At 45.8% G+C, this 14528-nt stretch overlaps 1 protein-coding gene across 2 annotated transcripts in view; it reads right to left on the reverse strand.

Annotated features, from left to right (window-relative positions):
* The window catches only part of plekhh2 (pleckstrin homology domain containing, family H (with MyTH4 domain) member 2), a 229085-nt gene that overhangs the window by 14883 nt on the left and 199674 nt on the right, over positions 1-14528 (reverse strand). For both annotated transcript variants that reach the window (XM_070889372.1, XM_070889371.1), the window contains 3 exons: positions 10181-10322; positions 7020-7165; positions 6733-6862 (listed from right to left, as the gene is read on the reverse strand). In XM_070889372.1, the coding sequence (XP_070745473.1) occupies positions 6733-6862; positions 7020-7165; positions 10181-10322 (418 nt within the window). The remainder of the gene's footprint in view (positions 1-6732; positions 6863-7019; positions 7166-10180; positions 10323-14528) is intronic.

Consider the following 14528-nt stretch of genomic DNA (forward strand, 5'->3'; position numbering starts at 1 on the left):
CGGGGCAGTGCTGTGTGGCAGAGTCAGGTTGGTGGAGGACCTTTGTCTTATGGATGTTTAGCGTAAGGCCCATGCTTTCGTACGCCTTGGTAAAAATGTTGACGATGGCTTGGAGATCGGCCTCTGAATGTGCGCAAATGCAAGCGCCGAACTCGAGTCAATCTGTAGCCACCTACTAGCAGGTTTATGTGAACTGTAGGATTTGGCCGGTGCCAACATCAGTGTGTGTATGGGCAGGAAGGATTTTTGGACTTTTAAAATTGATCTGCACCCTTTTAAAATGGAGATGCACATGGGCTGCATTCCAAAGGGAGTTTGGACATTTGGACTTGAAAAAGGACTGATTTTTGGTTTCTGTGAAATATAGCAGGAGTTGTCTGTCTTTTGGATTACCATGGGACCAGTCTCAATGCTGACGCCATGAAAGGCAGAGGCCTTTTCATTTCGAACTTTGTGTGATTTGTGGGAAAACACCTTTTGTCCATGGAGTCGGTATGTCTGGATGGACAATGGGGTTTGCAGGCCAAATGTAACACCTCTGGACTCTTTCAATGAAGGAGCAGTCAAGAACTCAACAAATAGTTAGCACTTCGAGAACTACTCATTTACAGAATTGGCCTACCATTGTTTTCATCAAGTTGACCAATCCAGGACAGAGATATCACCAGGAAGACCAACTAGCATCTCTACGACCATGGTAACCAGAACTTGCCTAGCCAGTCTTGTGTATTATACGGAGTATAAAGAAATTGAACTTTGGGAATTCAGTGGCTTACTTTTCCTCTACCATCTGGAATGAGGTTCCCCGTGTGGCTACACATTCGTCAACTCTCCAGAAACGGCCGAAGTGAGTGCCTCGCAGCACCACCTGAATGTAACTCTCCAGGCTTCATCGCGTGCTTCTATTGGGCACGGTGTTGTATTTAGAGTCGAACAGACCCAGGGCCACGTGAATCAACGGCAGGGGCTGGTAATTATATCCAGCATACACCTCTGGATATAAACCGCCAGCATGGTCAGCTGCTGAGGAACTGCAAGTGTCCAAGACGCAGGCTAACACGTGTGTGTGTGAGGAGGTTTCCAAGTGTGGGTTCTGACCAAACCGAGAGAGTGGTTTAGTTAGAAGGGTTTCTGTCATGTTTGTAACTACAATGTAACACCACTGTATTACTGTATACACTCAACTTAGATGCACACCTTGACCACAGGGGGTGAACTTGTGGGAGACACTCCTTATCTGATCACACAGGTATATAAAGGAAGGTCCCACGCAGGGTCATCACTTCTGGAGTCCTGTAATAAAGAGCTAAGGTCACAGAGTGGCCTTGTCCCTGGAATGTGCCTTGTGTGGTTTCATGCTGTAGAGTAAAGACTTTACATTGGCGACGAGAAACAGGAATTCACGACCCACGAGAATGGCCACCGGTAGCACAGAAGAACGGTACTGTGTTGGGGAAGACCGGACGATTTTGTCAAGAGGCTTCAGCAAAGCTTCGTAACTAAAGACTGGCTAGGGGATGCAGTGGCCGACAAGCGATGGGCTCATCTCTTGACCAGCTGCGGGCCAAAGACTTATGCACTCATGAAGGACTTACTGGCACCTGAAACGCCGTCGGACAAAACCTTTGAGGAGCTCAGCAAATTAATTGGGGAGCACCTCAAACCGGCGAGCAGCATACACATGGCTTGACACAGATTCGACACCCATCGACGCTGTGAAGGAAAGAGCATACCGGACTTTGTAGCGGACCTCCGGCGTTTGGCCAGCCTCTGTAAGTTCACAGACTTCTGCAGGGGGGAGATGCTAAGGGACTTCTTCATCGAGGGTATCAGTCATGCGGGAATTTTTCACAAGTTAATTGAGACCAAGGACTTGACCTTGGAAGCGGCAGCGTTGTTAGCTCAAACTTTCATGGCGGGGGAGGAAGAGACGAAAATGATTTACGCGCGCAATTCTGCCTCTAACGCGGCGATGGATCAGGGAGTCAATATCATAAATGATACTCAGAGCCCCGCAGGCAGGCAGGGGCAGTCTGACATTTACCAGGCAGCAATAGATCCCAGAGCAGGATCTCAACAGAGACAATGGCAGGTTGAACGGTTGTTCACGCCATCACAGTGGACAATGCGGCCCGGGATGGGGCCATTGACACCCACTAATAGGGTACTTAAGAGCAGTCAAAGGGACAGTCAACGCGGAATTCCTGGCCATAGTCCCTTTGTCCCTAACAATGGAAACTTTAACTCATGCTGGAGGTGTGGAGGAAAACACTCAGCCAGATCTTGCAGATTCCAACATTTTATCTGCAGAAACTGCAATCTCAGTGGCCATTCAGCTCGAATGTGTAGAAAACCTGCAACCAGACTGATATGAGACAGAGGGACCAAAAGAGGGTTCTGTGAGGCAGGATGACTTTTGGGGCAAATCAATGGACGTCGAGGTTCAGCGGGTCCATGCGGCGAATATTCACAGTTCATACACTAAAATGCCACCAATGATGATGAGGGTTTTGTTGAACGGCAGTCCAGGACGCATGGAGCTGAACACTGGGGCCAGCCAGTCACTCATGGGCGTTCAGCAATTCGAGAAGCTATGGCCACTCAAAGCCAGTAGACCCAAATTAGAACGTATTGAGACACAATTACGGACTTACACCAAGGAAATCATTCCGGTGCTAGGCAGTGCAATGATGGCTGTCACACACTATGGGCTAGTGAACCGGCTGCCACTCTGGATTGTCCTGGGCAATGGTCCCGCTCTGTTGGGGAGGAGCTGGTTAGCCGAGATGAACTGGAAATGGGGGGATGTTCACGCAATGTCCTCGGTGGAGCGAAGTTGGTGCTCACAAGTCCTACAACAATTCGAGTCACTATTTCAACCGGGCATCGGGACTTTCAAAGGCACTAAAGTGGTGATAAACATCACCCCGGACGCCAGGCCAGTGCACCACAAAGCCAGAGTGGTGCCGTATGTGATGCAGGAGAAAATCAAGAGCGAATTGGACCGGCTGTTGCGAGAGGGCATCATCTCGCCTGTTGAATTCAGCGACTGGCCAGCCCCATCGTTCCCGTTCTAAAAGCGGATGGCTCTGTCAGGATCTGTGGCGACTACAAGGCCACCATCAATCGGGTGTCCCTACAAGACCAATACCCGCTCCCAAGAGCGGAGGACCTCTTCGCCATGCTGGCAGGCGGCAAGCTGTTCACGAAGTTGGACCTCACTTCAGCCTATATGACCCAGGAACTGGCCGACGAATCCAAACTACTGACCACCATCACCACGCACAAGGGATTGTTTGCGTATCACAGGTGCCCGTTTGGCATTCGATCAGCAGCCGCGATTTTTCAATGTAACATGGAAAGCCTGCTTAAATTCATTCCTGGAAAGATCGTATTCCAGGACGACATCCTCATCACGGGTCGAGATACCGAGGAATACCTCCACAATCTGGAGGAGGTGCTACACCAACTGGACCGGGTAGGCCTGCGACTCAAGAAGTCTAAATGTGTGTTTTTAGCTCTTGAGGTTGAGTTTCTGGGCAGGAGGGTTGCTGCAGATAGGATTCGGCCCACCGAATCCAAAACAGAGGCGATTCGACAAGCACCCAGGCCCTGCAACACATTGGAGCTGCGTTCATTCCTGGGACTGTTGAACTATTTCGGGAACTTTCTGCCGAACTTGAGCACGTTGTTGGAGCCGCTACACGCGCTTCTGCGTAAGGGTTGCGATTGGTTTTGGGGGACTGTCAGGAACTGGCTTTTGATTGAGCGTGAAATCTACTTTGTTCAAACAAATTGTTGACCCTGTACGACCCCTGTAAACGTTTAGTTCTGACGTGATGCATCGTCCTATGGGGTTGGGTGCGTGTTGCAGCAGGGTAATACTGAGGGTCAGCTACAACCTGTGGCTTATGCCTCCAGGTCGCTCTCTCAAGCAGAACGGGAATATGGCATGGTCGAGAAGGAAGCGCTTGCATGTGTCTATGGTGTAAAAAAAATGCATCAGTACCTCTTCGGTAGGAAGTTTGAATTAGAGACGGACTTACATCCCTGTTGTCAGACAGCAAGGCTGTCAATGCCAACGCATCAGCTCGCATACAGCGGTGGGCCCTCACACTAGCTGCTTATGACTACTCCATCCGGCACCGGCCCGGCACTGAAAACTGTGCCGACGCACTCAACAGGCTCCCACTGGCCACCACTGAGGGAGCAACTGAGCAAAGCACTGAGATGGTCATAGTTGTCGATGCCTTTGACAGTGCAGGCTCCCCCATCACAGCCCGCCAGATCAAAATCTGGACAAACAGAGATCCCCTCCTATCCTTGATTAAGAAATGTGTCCTGACTGGGGATTGGGCGCCCGCACACGGAGCATGCCCTGAGGAGGTCAGACTGTTCCACAGATGGATGGATGAGCTCTCCATCCAAGCCAACTGCCTACTATGGGGCAGCCAGGTAGTCATGCCCCAGAAGGGCAGGGAGGCATTCATCAGGGAACTCCACAGCGAGCACCCAGGCATTGTGATGATGAAGGCCATTGCCCGATCACACGTTTGGTGGCCTGGAATTGATTCAGACCTGGAACACTGTGTTCGCAGGTGCATGACCTGTGCCCAGCTGGGTAATGCCCCCAGGGAGGCCCCGCTCAGCCTGTGGCCCACCAAGCCATGGTCACGCATTCAAGTTGACTATGCGGGCCCGTTCATGGGTAAGATGTTCCTCATTGTAGTAGATGCGTACTCGAAATGGATCGAGTGCATCATCCTGAACTCATGCACATCATCCACCACCGTGGAAAGCCTACGTGCGATCTTTGCAACCCATGGCTTGCCGGACATCCTGGTTAGTGACAATGGCCCGTGTTTCATGAGCTATGAATTCCAGGAGTTTATGTCTGGCAATGGCATCAACCACGTCAGGACTGCGCCGTTCAAGCTGGCCTCCAATGGCCAGGCGGAACGGGCAGTCCAAATCATTAAGCAAGGTATGCTCAGGATTCAAGGACCCTCCCTACAATGCCGCCTCCTGCTGGCCTATAGATGCCACCCGCATTCGTTCCCTGGGGTCCCGCCTGCAGAGCTACTCATGAAACGGACACTCAAAACTCGGTTGTCCCTCATGCACCCAGTCCTGACCGATATAGTTGACGGCAAGCGCAAGTCACAAAACGAGTACCATGACCGTAATTCAAGGGGGAGATGTATAGAAATAAATGATCCTGTATTCGTCCTCAATCACGCCATGGGGCCCAAATGGCTTGAGGGTACTGTAATTGGCAAAGAGGGGAATAGGATCATCGTGGTAAAACTCAACAATGGCCAGATATGCCGTAAGCATCTGGACCAAGTAAAAAAAAAAGGTTCAGCATGGACACTGAGGAACCTGAAGAAGACCATGAGATGGAGCTCACACTACCGCCAGCGAACGTGCAAGAAGAGCAATCGGAAAAATGCACAGTCCCTGCGGTCAGCCCGGACAGGCCGGAATCACCACAGGTGACAGACACTCACATCAGCGTCCAACAACCAGAGCCCCAACTGCGGCGCTCCACGAGGGAGCATAGACCACCTGAAAGACTGAACCTATAATCCCAGTGAGACTTTGGGAGGGGGAAGGTGATGTCATGTTTGTAACTACAATGTAACACCACTGTATTACTGTATACACTCAACTTAGATGCACACCTTGACCACAGGGGGTGAACTTGTGGGAGACACTCCTTACCTGATCACACAGGTATATAAAGGGAGGTCCCATGCAGGGTCATCACTTCTGGAGTCTTGTAATAAAGAGCTAAGGTCACAGAGTGGCCTTGTCCCTGGAATGTGCCTCGTGTGGTTTCATGCTGTAGAGTAAGGACTTTACAGTTTCCATTATCTAGGCTTAGATTCTGGGAAGGGGGTTGGTTTGGCATAACCGACAGTGGGTATTTAATCTAAGGTTTTAAGCTAGTGTCCACAGTCACCTACTCTTTAAGCCGTATGCGAGAGGAGTAGGGGTTGTCATTTTGTGAGTGTAATAAAAAGAATCGATCTTTGACCAACCTGAACCGTTTTGTTTTGTCCGAATCAATTATAATCTATCCATAGTAACTCCTTGTGTCCGAACTTAGGGGTTGTGAGGCTTGTGGTTTGCGGTATAATTCGGAAGACCAACCGGGTGGCATCCGCTCACGGCCGGATTATACAGTAATCCCGCTGGGGACGCTGCGCATCGGGCATGGGAGAAGACCTATCTGACCTTGGTCTTTCTCTCTCTCTCTCTGTGGGATTATCCGCTAATCGACGGGCTAGGCCGGAACTATTGGCAAAAGCTCCTGCTGTCCAAAGGGAAACAACCCGAACCGGGGAGTTTTAAAGCACGGGTCAACTCAAGGGAGAGTCATAGAGACACGGGGCACGCAAAACACCCTATAGAATATTCAATGGGAGTGATTCTATCTTCACCACTATTGGGGAAACATTTTCCTCTGCTCAGTGTTTCCCCACAAATGTTCAACTCAAAATTGGGAACCTGAGGGTAGAATCCATATCCCATCTCTCCATTAAACCATGCAGTTGAACGAATGAGGTAAGATAGCTGAATATATTTAAAACTAAGTCTCAGCTGGTGCTTCAACGCTATGGACTAATACAGCATCTCACATTTTTCTGAAACCTATAATATAGTAAAATATCAGAAGAAAATTCACAGTTAGGGATCAAACCTGGACAGGAGTAAACAAAATCCTACCTTTGTTGCAAACAGTTTTGCTCCAAAAAAAGGCCATTTTCTAGCCACAGTAAAGTAAATGCGAACACAGTCAGCAGCAGCACGTCCTCGCAAAGCCATCCATTTAGTAGAAAGTCGCTGACGTAGTTGTCTAAACACACAATGGTACAGCAAAACAGGATTTTCTACTGCACGTACTTATTCAAAAAATATTTAAACACTCAATACAAGTAAAATAAGTGTAGAATAAACACACATTCTTAAAACTGGCAGTGACAGTGTTTGTCCTGAATGGGCTCCATACTTACTTAAGTTGGTCATCTGTACAGCCTCGTTTGTATCTTTTTGGATAAAATTTTTCTATTACTTGTTTTAGAGTTTGGTTTGATTTGGATTGCATTGAGACCTGACCCGCTGGAGTCGAGAATGGTCGTTCAAAGTCTCCGAACTCCACCTAATGGAAAATGCACAAATAATAGCTGTCGTGCTATCTTGCCCTTAGGCTGTTTAAAATACATTACAGGAGTAAGTGTCAAATCTCCCAACTATATTGTTTTAATTTGGACATTGATATTAAATATCCTTGTTGTGAAAAACTGCAGTGGTATCTAACATTCACAAACTGGCAAAATCAGTTGATCACTAATTCGACAGAAAACCAAGTCTCCGCCCAAATCTGAATTCACCCTTTCAACACATGGCAGTTTGAAGATTATTGCCATAATGACCAGAAAGATTAATGAGGTAACAGAGCTGAATATATTTAAAACTAGGTCTCAGCTGGTGCTTCAACACTATAGACTAATACAGCATCTCACATTTATCTGAAACCTATAATGGAGCAAAATGTCAGAAGAAAATTCCCAGTTGGGGACCAAACCCAGACAGGAGTAAACCAGAACGGTTTAATCCCTGCTCTGTGCTGCGTTAGTCAGCCTCAGCTGGAGCAGCAACATGGGTGCTTCCTTGGGCTTTCACATTCCCAGCCAAGAAATAAAACAAAAATCCATTAGGGTGGCTCTTCTGATCGCTGTCCATTAACCCTTGCTGGAAGCATTGTGTGTGTAGATAGGATCAGGCTCAGCATAATAGCTCCCAAACTCAAATAGCTTCTCACCACTCATTCTGTAGATTACACAGGAAAATGGCCAATTTGTGAGGTTCTGAAGGCTGCTGGTGCCATAACCCCAATATGTGTCACTAGCTTCCAGACAGGAGGGTTGAAGGGGAGTAGCTCAGAGAATAAATTGAAAAGGGATCAAAAAAAGTTTTTGATCATAAATTTTTGCAGGACAATTTTCTGATACATATTCCAAGTTTTTAACTGAAATATAAGAGGCACTTTTAACTATCCCAATCAGCAGGAATGGAGCAGAACAGCAGTTAAAATGTAACGGCTCCATTTTCCATTCCGTTCCTGTCAATCTGCGATTTTAACACTGCTGGGTTTGGGCTGCAGATGAAGCTCCGATCAGATTCCAGCATCAGAAAATCTGAGGTTTACTGTTATTTGGCGAGGACCAGAAGAAATCTCTGCTTTGAAGCTGAGTGTAATTTCTGTTGTGATGCTATGTAGCATTCTTGCTACTGTTAATAGTCACACTTGTTTGCATTGAAATGTTGCATTCTATCGACTCTGGATCGGTTCCTATGGACTGGAGGGTAGATAATGTAACACCACTTTTTAAAAAGGGAGGGAGAGAGAAAATGGGTAATCATAGACCGGTTAGCCTGACATCAGTAGTGGGGAAAATGTTGGAATCAATTATTAAAGATGAAATAGCAGAACATTTGAAAAGCAATGACGGGATCGGTCCAAGTCATGATTTATGAAAGAGAAATCATGCTTGACAAATCTTCTAGAATTTTTTGAGGATGTAACTGGTCGAGTGGACAAGGGAGAACCAGTGGATGTGGTGTATTTGGACTTTCAAAAGGCTTTTGACAAGGTCCCACACAAGAGATTAGTGTGCAAAATTAAAGCACCTGGTATTGGGGGTAATGTACTGACATGGATAGAGAATTGGTTGGCAGACAGGAAGCAGAGAATTGGGATAAACGGGTCTTTTTCAAAATGGCAGGCAGTGACTAGTGGGGTACCGCAGGGCTCAGTGCTGGGACCCCAGCTCTTTACAATATACATTAATGATTTGGATGAGGGAAATGAGTATAATATCTCCAAGCTTGCAGATGACACTAAGCTGGTTGGCGGTGTAAGCTGTGAGGAGGACGCTAAAAAGGCTGCAGGGTGACTTGGACAGGTTAGGTGAGTGGGCAAACGCATGGCAGATGCAGTATAATGTGGATAAATATGAGGTTATCCACTTTGGTGGCAAAAACACGAAGGCAGAATATTATCTGAATGGTGGCAGACGAGGAAAAGGGGAGGTGCAATGAGACCTGGGTGTCATGCTACATCAGTCATTGAAAATTGGCATGCAGGTGCAGCAGGCGGTGAAGAAGGCAAATGGTATGTTGGCTTTTATAGCTAGGGGGATTTGAGTATAGGAGCAGGGAGGACTTACTGTAGTTGTACAGGGCCTTAGTGAGGCCTCACCTGGAATATTGTGTTCAGTTTTGGTCTCCTAATCTGAGGAAGAACGTTCTTGCTATTGAGGGAGTGCAGCGAAGGTTCATCAGACTGATTCCCGGGATAGCAGGACTGACATATGAGGAGAGACTGGATCGACTGGGCCTGTATTCACTGGAGTTTAGAAGAATGAGAGGGGATCTCATAGAAACATATAAAATTCTGACGAACTGGACAAATTAGATGCAGGAAGAATGTTCCCGATGTTGGGGAAGTCCAGAACCAGGGGACATAGTCTAAGGATAAGGGATAAGCCATTTAGGACTGAGATGAGGAGAAACTTCTTCACTCAGAGAGTTGTTAACCTGTGGAATTCCCTACCGCAGAGAGTTGTTGATGCCAGTTCGTTGGATATATTCAAGAGGGAGTTAGATATGGCCCTTACTGCTAAAGGGATCAAGGGGTATGGAGAGAAAGCAGGAAAGGGATACCGAGGTGAATGATGAGCCATGATCTTACTGAATGGTGGTGCAGGCTCGAAGGGCCGAATGGCCTACTCCTGCACCTATTTTCTATGTTTCTATTAAAGTAATGCTATTTTTTGACCACCATGAGGCTTTTCTGAGAAAATACCACAATCTGTAGTCTCACTAAATCGCAGGAATCGGATATTCCATGATGCCTTGTTGTTAGAGATCTATAGTTAATACAGGCTGGAGTGAGTTACACAGCAATAACACATGAAAAAGTTTATCTGAAAGGAACTTAAAAGAAAAAAATGCTAAATACATAGAAATTTGTTTCAATACAGCAGAATTTTCTGCATCTATCTAAACATTGTTCTTATGCATTTAGCCAATGTACGTTTTCTCTTTAGACAATTAACATGAGAGAAGTTGTTGAAACTGGAATTGGTCAACGAGTTAGTTACATTCTTACCTGAGCTAGTAGTGCAGCCATTTCTAATGCAAGTTCTTTGTTTACAGGAAAGTGTCCATTTACAATTTCATCATTTGTTTGGTACATCAGCAATAGTTTTTCTCTATCTGTCTCTCCACGAGCTTGTGCAGAGAAATAGAGCCTGTGAATGTGAAAATAATGGAATCAAATATTACATTCACTTTTTCTGTCATTCAGAATCAAGAGTTGTACCAGCTCTGAAAAAGGTCCCACCCAAAACATTAGCCTATCTTTCTCTTTCAGCTGCTGTCAGACCAGCTGTGCTAGATATCTGATAGAGTATTCAAACAGGCTCATTTAGACAGACTGTGAAAATTCACAGACCCCCAAGTCAAGGCTGCTACATGCAGTTCGGCATGTTGCATTAACTCATCAATCACCTTGACATTTTCGGACCTTGGGTAGCGAGCCAATTAAAACGTTAAAAGACTTTCAATTGAGCCAATAAGGTCAAAGAAGGCGAGTTCTTTTCTGCAAATTGATCCAGGTATAAAATAGTCATTTTGACTATGTGTCTCAGTAAGAACAAAGACCTGGCTTGAAGCCAAGCAGTTTGTTGCTCACTGCCAAGATTAAAAAGTTAAAACTACCATCGGAGTTTGTATTTCATTGGAAATTAAGAGATCTAACAATATCCTTTGATGTGATTTCATTATAACCTTAAAATTACAATCAAAAATACAAATTTCCTGAAATAAATCATATATTATATGAAAAATAATGTGCAATCTCTGGTTAGGCAGTGGAAGGCAGAGAGTAGGAATAATAGGTATGTACTTGAAATGGAAGAAAATGACTAGTGGACCCCGATATTTACTGGGGCAGGATTTCCAAGCCGGGGTTGGGGAGGAGTTCTGGTCAGGAAGTCCGGGTTTTCCCGAAGGCGATGGAGTTTTTTCCCCAAGGCAGGTGAGCATTTTTAACAGGTTCCCCGCCAACATGATTGACAAGCTTGGCTCCCTCTCGGGTGGGGAATGCTGCAGAAGAGGCTGCAATCCAGATAAGTTTAAGTCATAAAAATGTTCTCATTATAGGGACTGGACATAGGCTGAATGTATTGTCCTACATAAGATCATTCTTGCTACGAGGTGCATCATTCTGATTGGTGTTGTACGAACAAGTGGAAAGAGAGAATCTTGTTTTGACAATCAACGGTATGAAAGATGAGGATGATGCTTTTCATAGAAAATTTGGAGAAGCTGACCAGAGAAGATAGATCGAAGGCTTTTTGTTGGGGTAGAGAGAGTTACAGGAGTTCAGGGAAGTTTAAGAACTTCACTCGCCAGCAATAAGCAAATAATTCAGTGAATCACTTGTATGCTAGAGTGAAGTTCCTGATAACAGAAGCAAGGTTGGTGCTAACAAGATAAGATAGATGCTAGAAGAAGGATTAACTACTATGACAGAAAGAGATTCATCAAGCTAATGCCTGGAGGCGGACCCAAGAACCCCAGAGGAAGGCAAGACCAGCAACATTATTGTACCGATTTGGAAGGATGAAGTTGTACAAGATCTGGAAATCTCTGCTAAGACTCTGAGCTTATCAGCAGGAACACATATTCTAGGCTTTTAACATATTCAGTATGTATTCAAAGCGATTAACTTCTTAGCTATACATGGAACCTAATCCAAACCAACGTTGCTGACTTTATGTCAATCTTGGAGGGTGAGTATAATATTAACTCGTAATAAGTAGAGCCCAGTTGATGCTGAGTTACTCTGATACACTTTATTGCCTATGCAACCTCCAATATTCATTGCATCCATTAATAATTTCTACCCCAGTATCTTGAGTACTCTTACTGTTTATTACTAAGATGCTGCTAATTGTTTTATCATGAGTTTGTTAATAAAGAAATGTTAGTTTGTGATTTCATGGTCCGACTTTCTCTTTGATTATTTTGGCAAGAAGAGGTTAACTCATTCACTGAGTAGCTTTTAAGTATAGTATCTAAATAGAAGATTGGTAATGTAGGTGTTAATATAATTTGGACTGATTGAAGTAAAAGGGTCTGGTGCTTCCCTTGACATGGATGGTGAATTTCTGCAGAATCTTGGATGAAAAGCTGAGCTGAAAGGGTTAAGGATTCATCTGGAGCCCTTAGATTAATATCCCTGACACATTTTATGGGTTGCCTGATGAAAGTGATCTTACACCTTCACCTGGGCAATATGAACATGCCCAATTTCAGTAACAGCCGACAAAAAGAGCTTATACTCTGAAGTCCTGAATATTCAACATGTCAAAAAGAAAGAAAAAGACTTGAATTTATATAGTGCCTTTAACAACCCCAGACTGTTTAAAGCGCCTTACAGCAATGAAGGACTTTTGAAGTGTAATCAATGTTGTAATGTTGGAAATGTGGCAGTCAATTTGCACAAACAGCAATGTATTAATAACCAGATAGTCTGTTTTTAGTGATGTTGATTGAGGGATAAATATTGGCCAGGACACCAGGGAGAACTCCCTTACCCTTTTTCGAAATAGTGCCATGGGATCTTTTACGTCCACCTGAGAGGGAGACTCATCCGAAATACGTCACTGGGACGTGCTGAGGTTGTGAAAGGCACTGTATAAATGCATGTTCTTTATTTACATGAGGTAGACGTTTAATTGAAGCACACACGAGGTATATAAAAGAGCAATTGGTGGTAACAACTGTCATGTATTCAACTATCATTGTAACCCATGTATAAACTGACCTAAGTTGGACACCTTGAGAACATTGACCACAAGGGGGTGAACTTGTGGGAGACACTCCTAACCTGGACTTTCAGGTATAAAAGGGGAAGCTCCACTTACCTTCATCACTTGAGGTCTTGGTAATAAAAGGTAACTGGTCACAGAGTGACCTTCTCTCAAGTATGGGCCTCGTGTGCATTTATACTGTATAGTAAGGACATATCATTGGCGACGAGAAACTGGGATTTAAACCACGCGAGCATGGCCACTAGCAGCACAGAAGAGAGGTACTGTGTTGGTGATGATTGGGACGATTTTATTGAGAGACTACAGCAAAGTTTTGTCACTAAGGAATGGTTGGGACAGGATTCGGCCGACAAACGCAGGGCTCATCTCCTGACGGTTTGTGGATCCAGAATGTACTCCCTGATGAAGGACCTTCTAGCGCCAGAGAAGACAGCGGACAAGATGTTCGAAGAGCTCAGTAAGTTGATCGGGGAACACCTTAAGCCAGCGAGCAGCATGCACATGGTGAGACACCGGTTTTACACGCACCGGCGGCGAGAAGGGCAAATCGTTCCAGACTTCGTGGCAGATCTCCAGCGACTGGCGAGCCTATGTAAGTTCACAGATGCATGCAGAGCGGAGATGCTGCGAGACTTTTTTATTGAAGGCATCGGGCACGCTGGGGTTTTCAGGAAACTGATTGAGTTGACCTTGGAAGCAGCGGCTCAGATAGCCCAGACATTTATGTCAGGGGAGGAAGAGACCAGAATGATGTATGACAAAAATCTTGGCTCAAATGCGGCAAACGACCAGGGAGTCAACATTGTTAACGCGGCACACAGTTCTCTAGGCAGACAAGGGCAATCGGACATGCCCCAGCATGAAGTCGAACCCAAAGGGGAAATTCAACAGAGACAATGGCTAGCTGAACGGTGATTCATGCCATCGCAATGGACAATGCGGCCAGTAATGGGGCTATCAACACCTGTTAATGGTGCGCTTAAGGACAGTTACAGAGACAGTCAGAGATGATCGACTGGTAATGGACCTTTTGTTTCCAACAACGGGGCCTCCAGCTCAAGCTGGAGGTGTGGAGGCAAACACCCAGCCAGAGCTTGCAGGTATCAGCAGTATACCTGCAGAAACTGCAACGTCAGCGGTCACTTGGCGCGTATGTGCAGGAATCCTGCAGCCAGGTTGATGTACGAGGAGGACGGGCCCGATGAAAGCCCTACGAGGCCAAATTAATACTGGGGGAAATCACTGGAAGCTGAAGTTCAGCAAGTTCATGTGGAGCACATATACAGTTCATATACCAGGACGCCACCGATAATGAAGAAAGTGCTCCTCAATGGCATCTCAGTATTAATGGAGTTAGACACGGGGGGCCAGCCAGTCCATGATGAGTATCAAACAGTTCGAAAGGTTGTGGGTGTCCAAGGCCAGGAGGCCAAAATTATTGCCGATTGACGCATAGCTACGGACATATACAAAGGAGATCATTCCGGTGCTAGGCAGCGCCAAGGTAGTCATGACCCACAAAGATTTGGAGAACAGGTTGCCACTCTGGATTGTCCCGGGGGACAGCCCTGCACTACTGGAGAGAAGATGTCTTGCTATCATGAACTGGAAATGGGG

Source organism: Pristiophorus japonicus, chromosome 9 (genome assembly GCF_044704955.1).
Source record: "Pristiophorus japonicus isolate sPriJap1 chromosome 9, sPriJap1.hap1, whole genome shotgun sequence".
Taxonomy (NCBI): Eukaryota; Metazoa; Chordata; class Chondrichthyes; family Pristiophoridae; genus Pristiophorus; species Pristiophorus japonicus.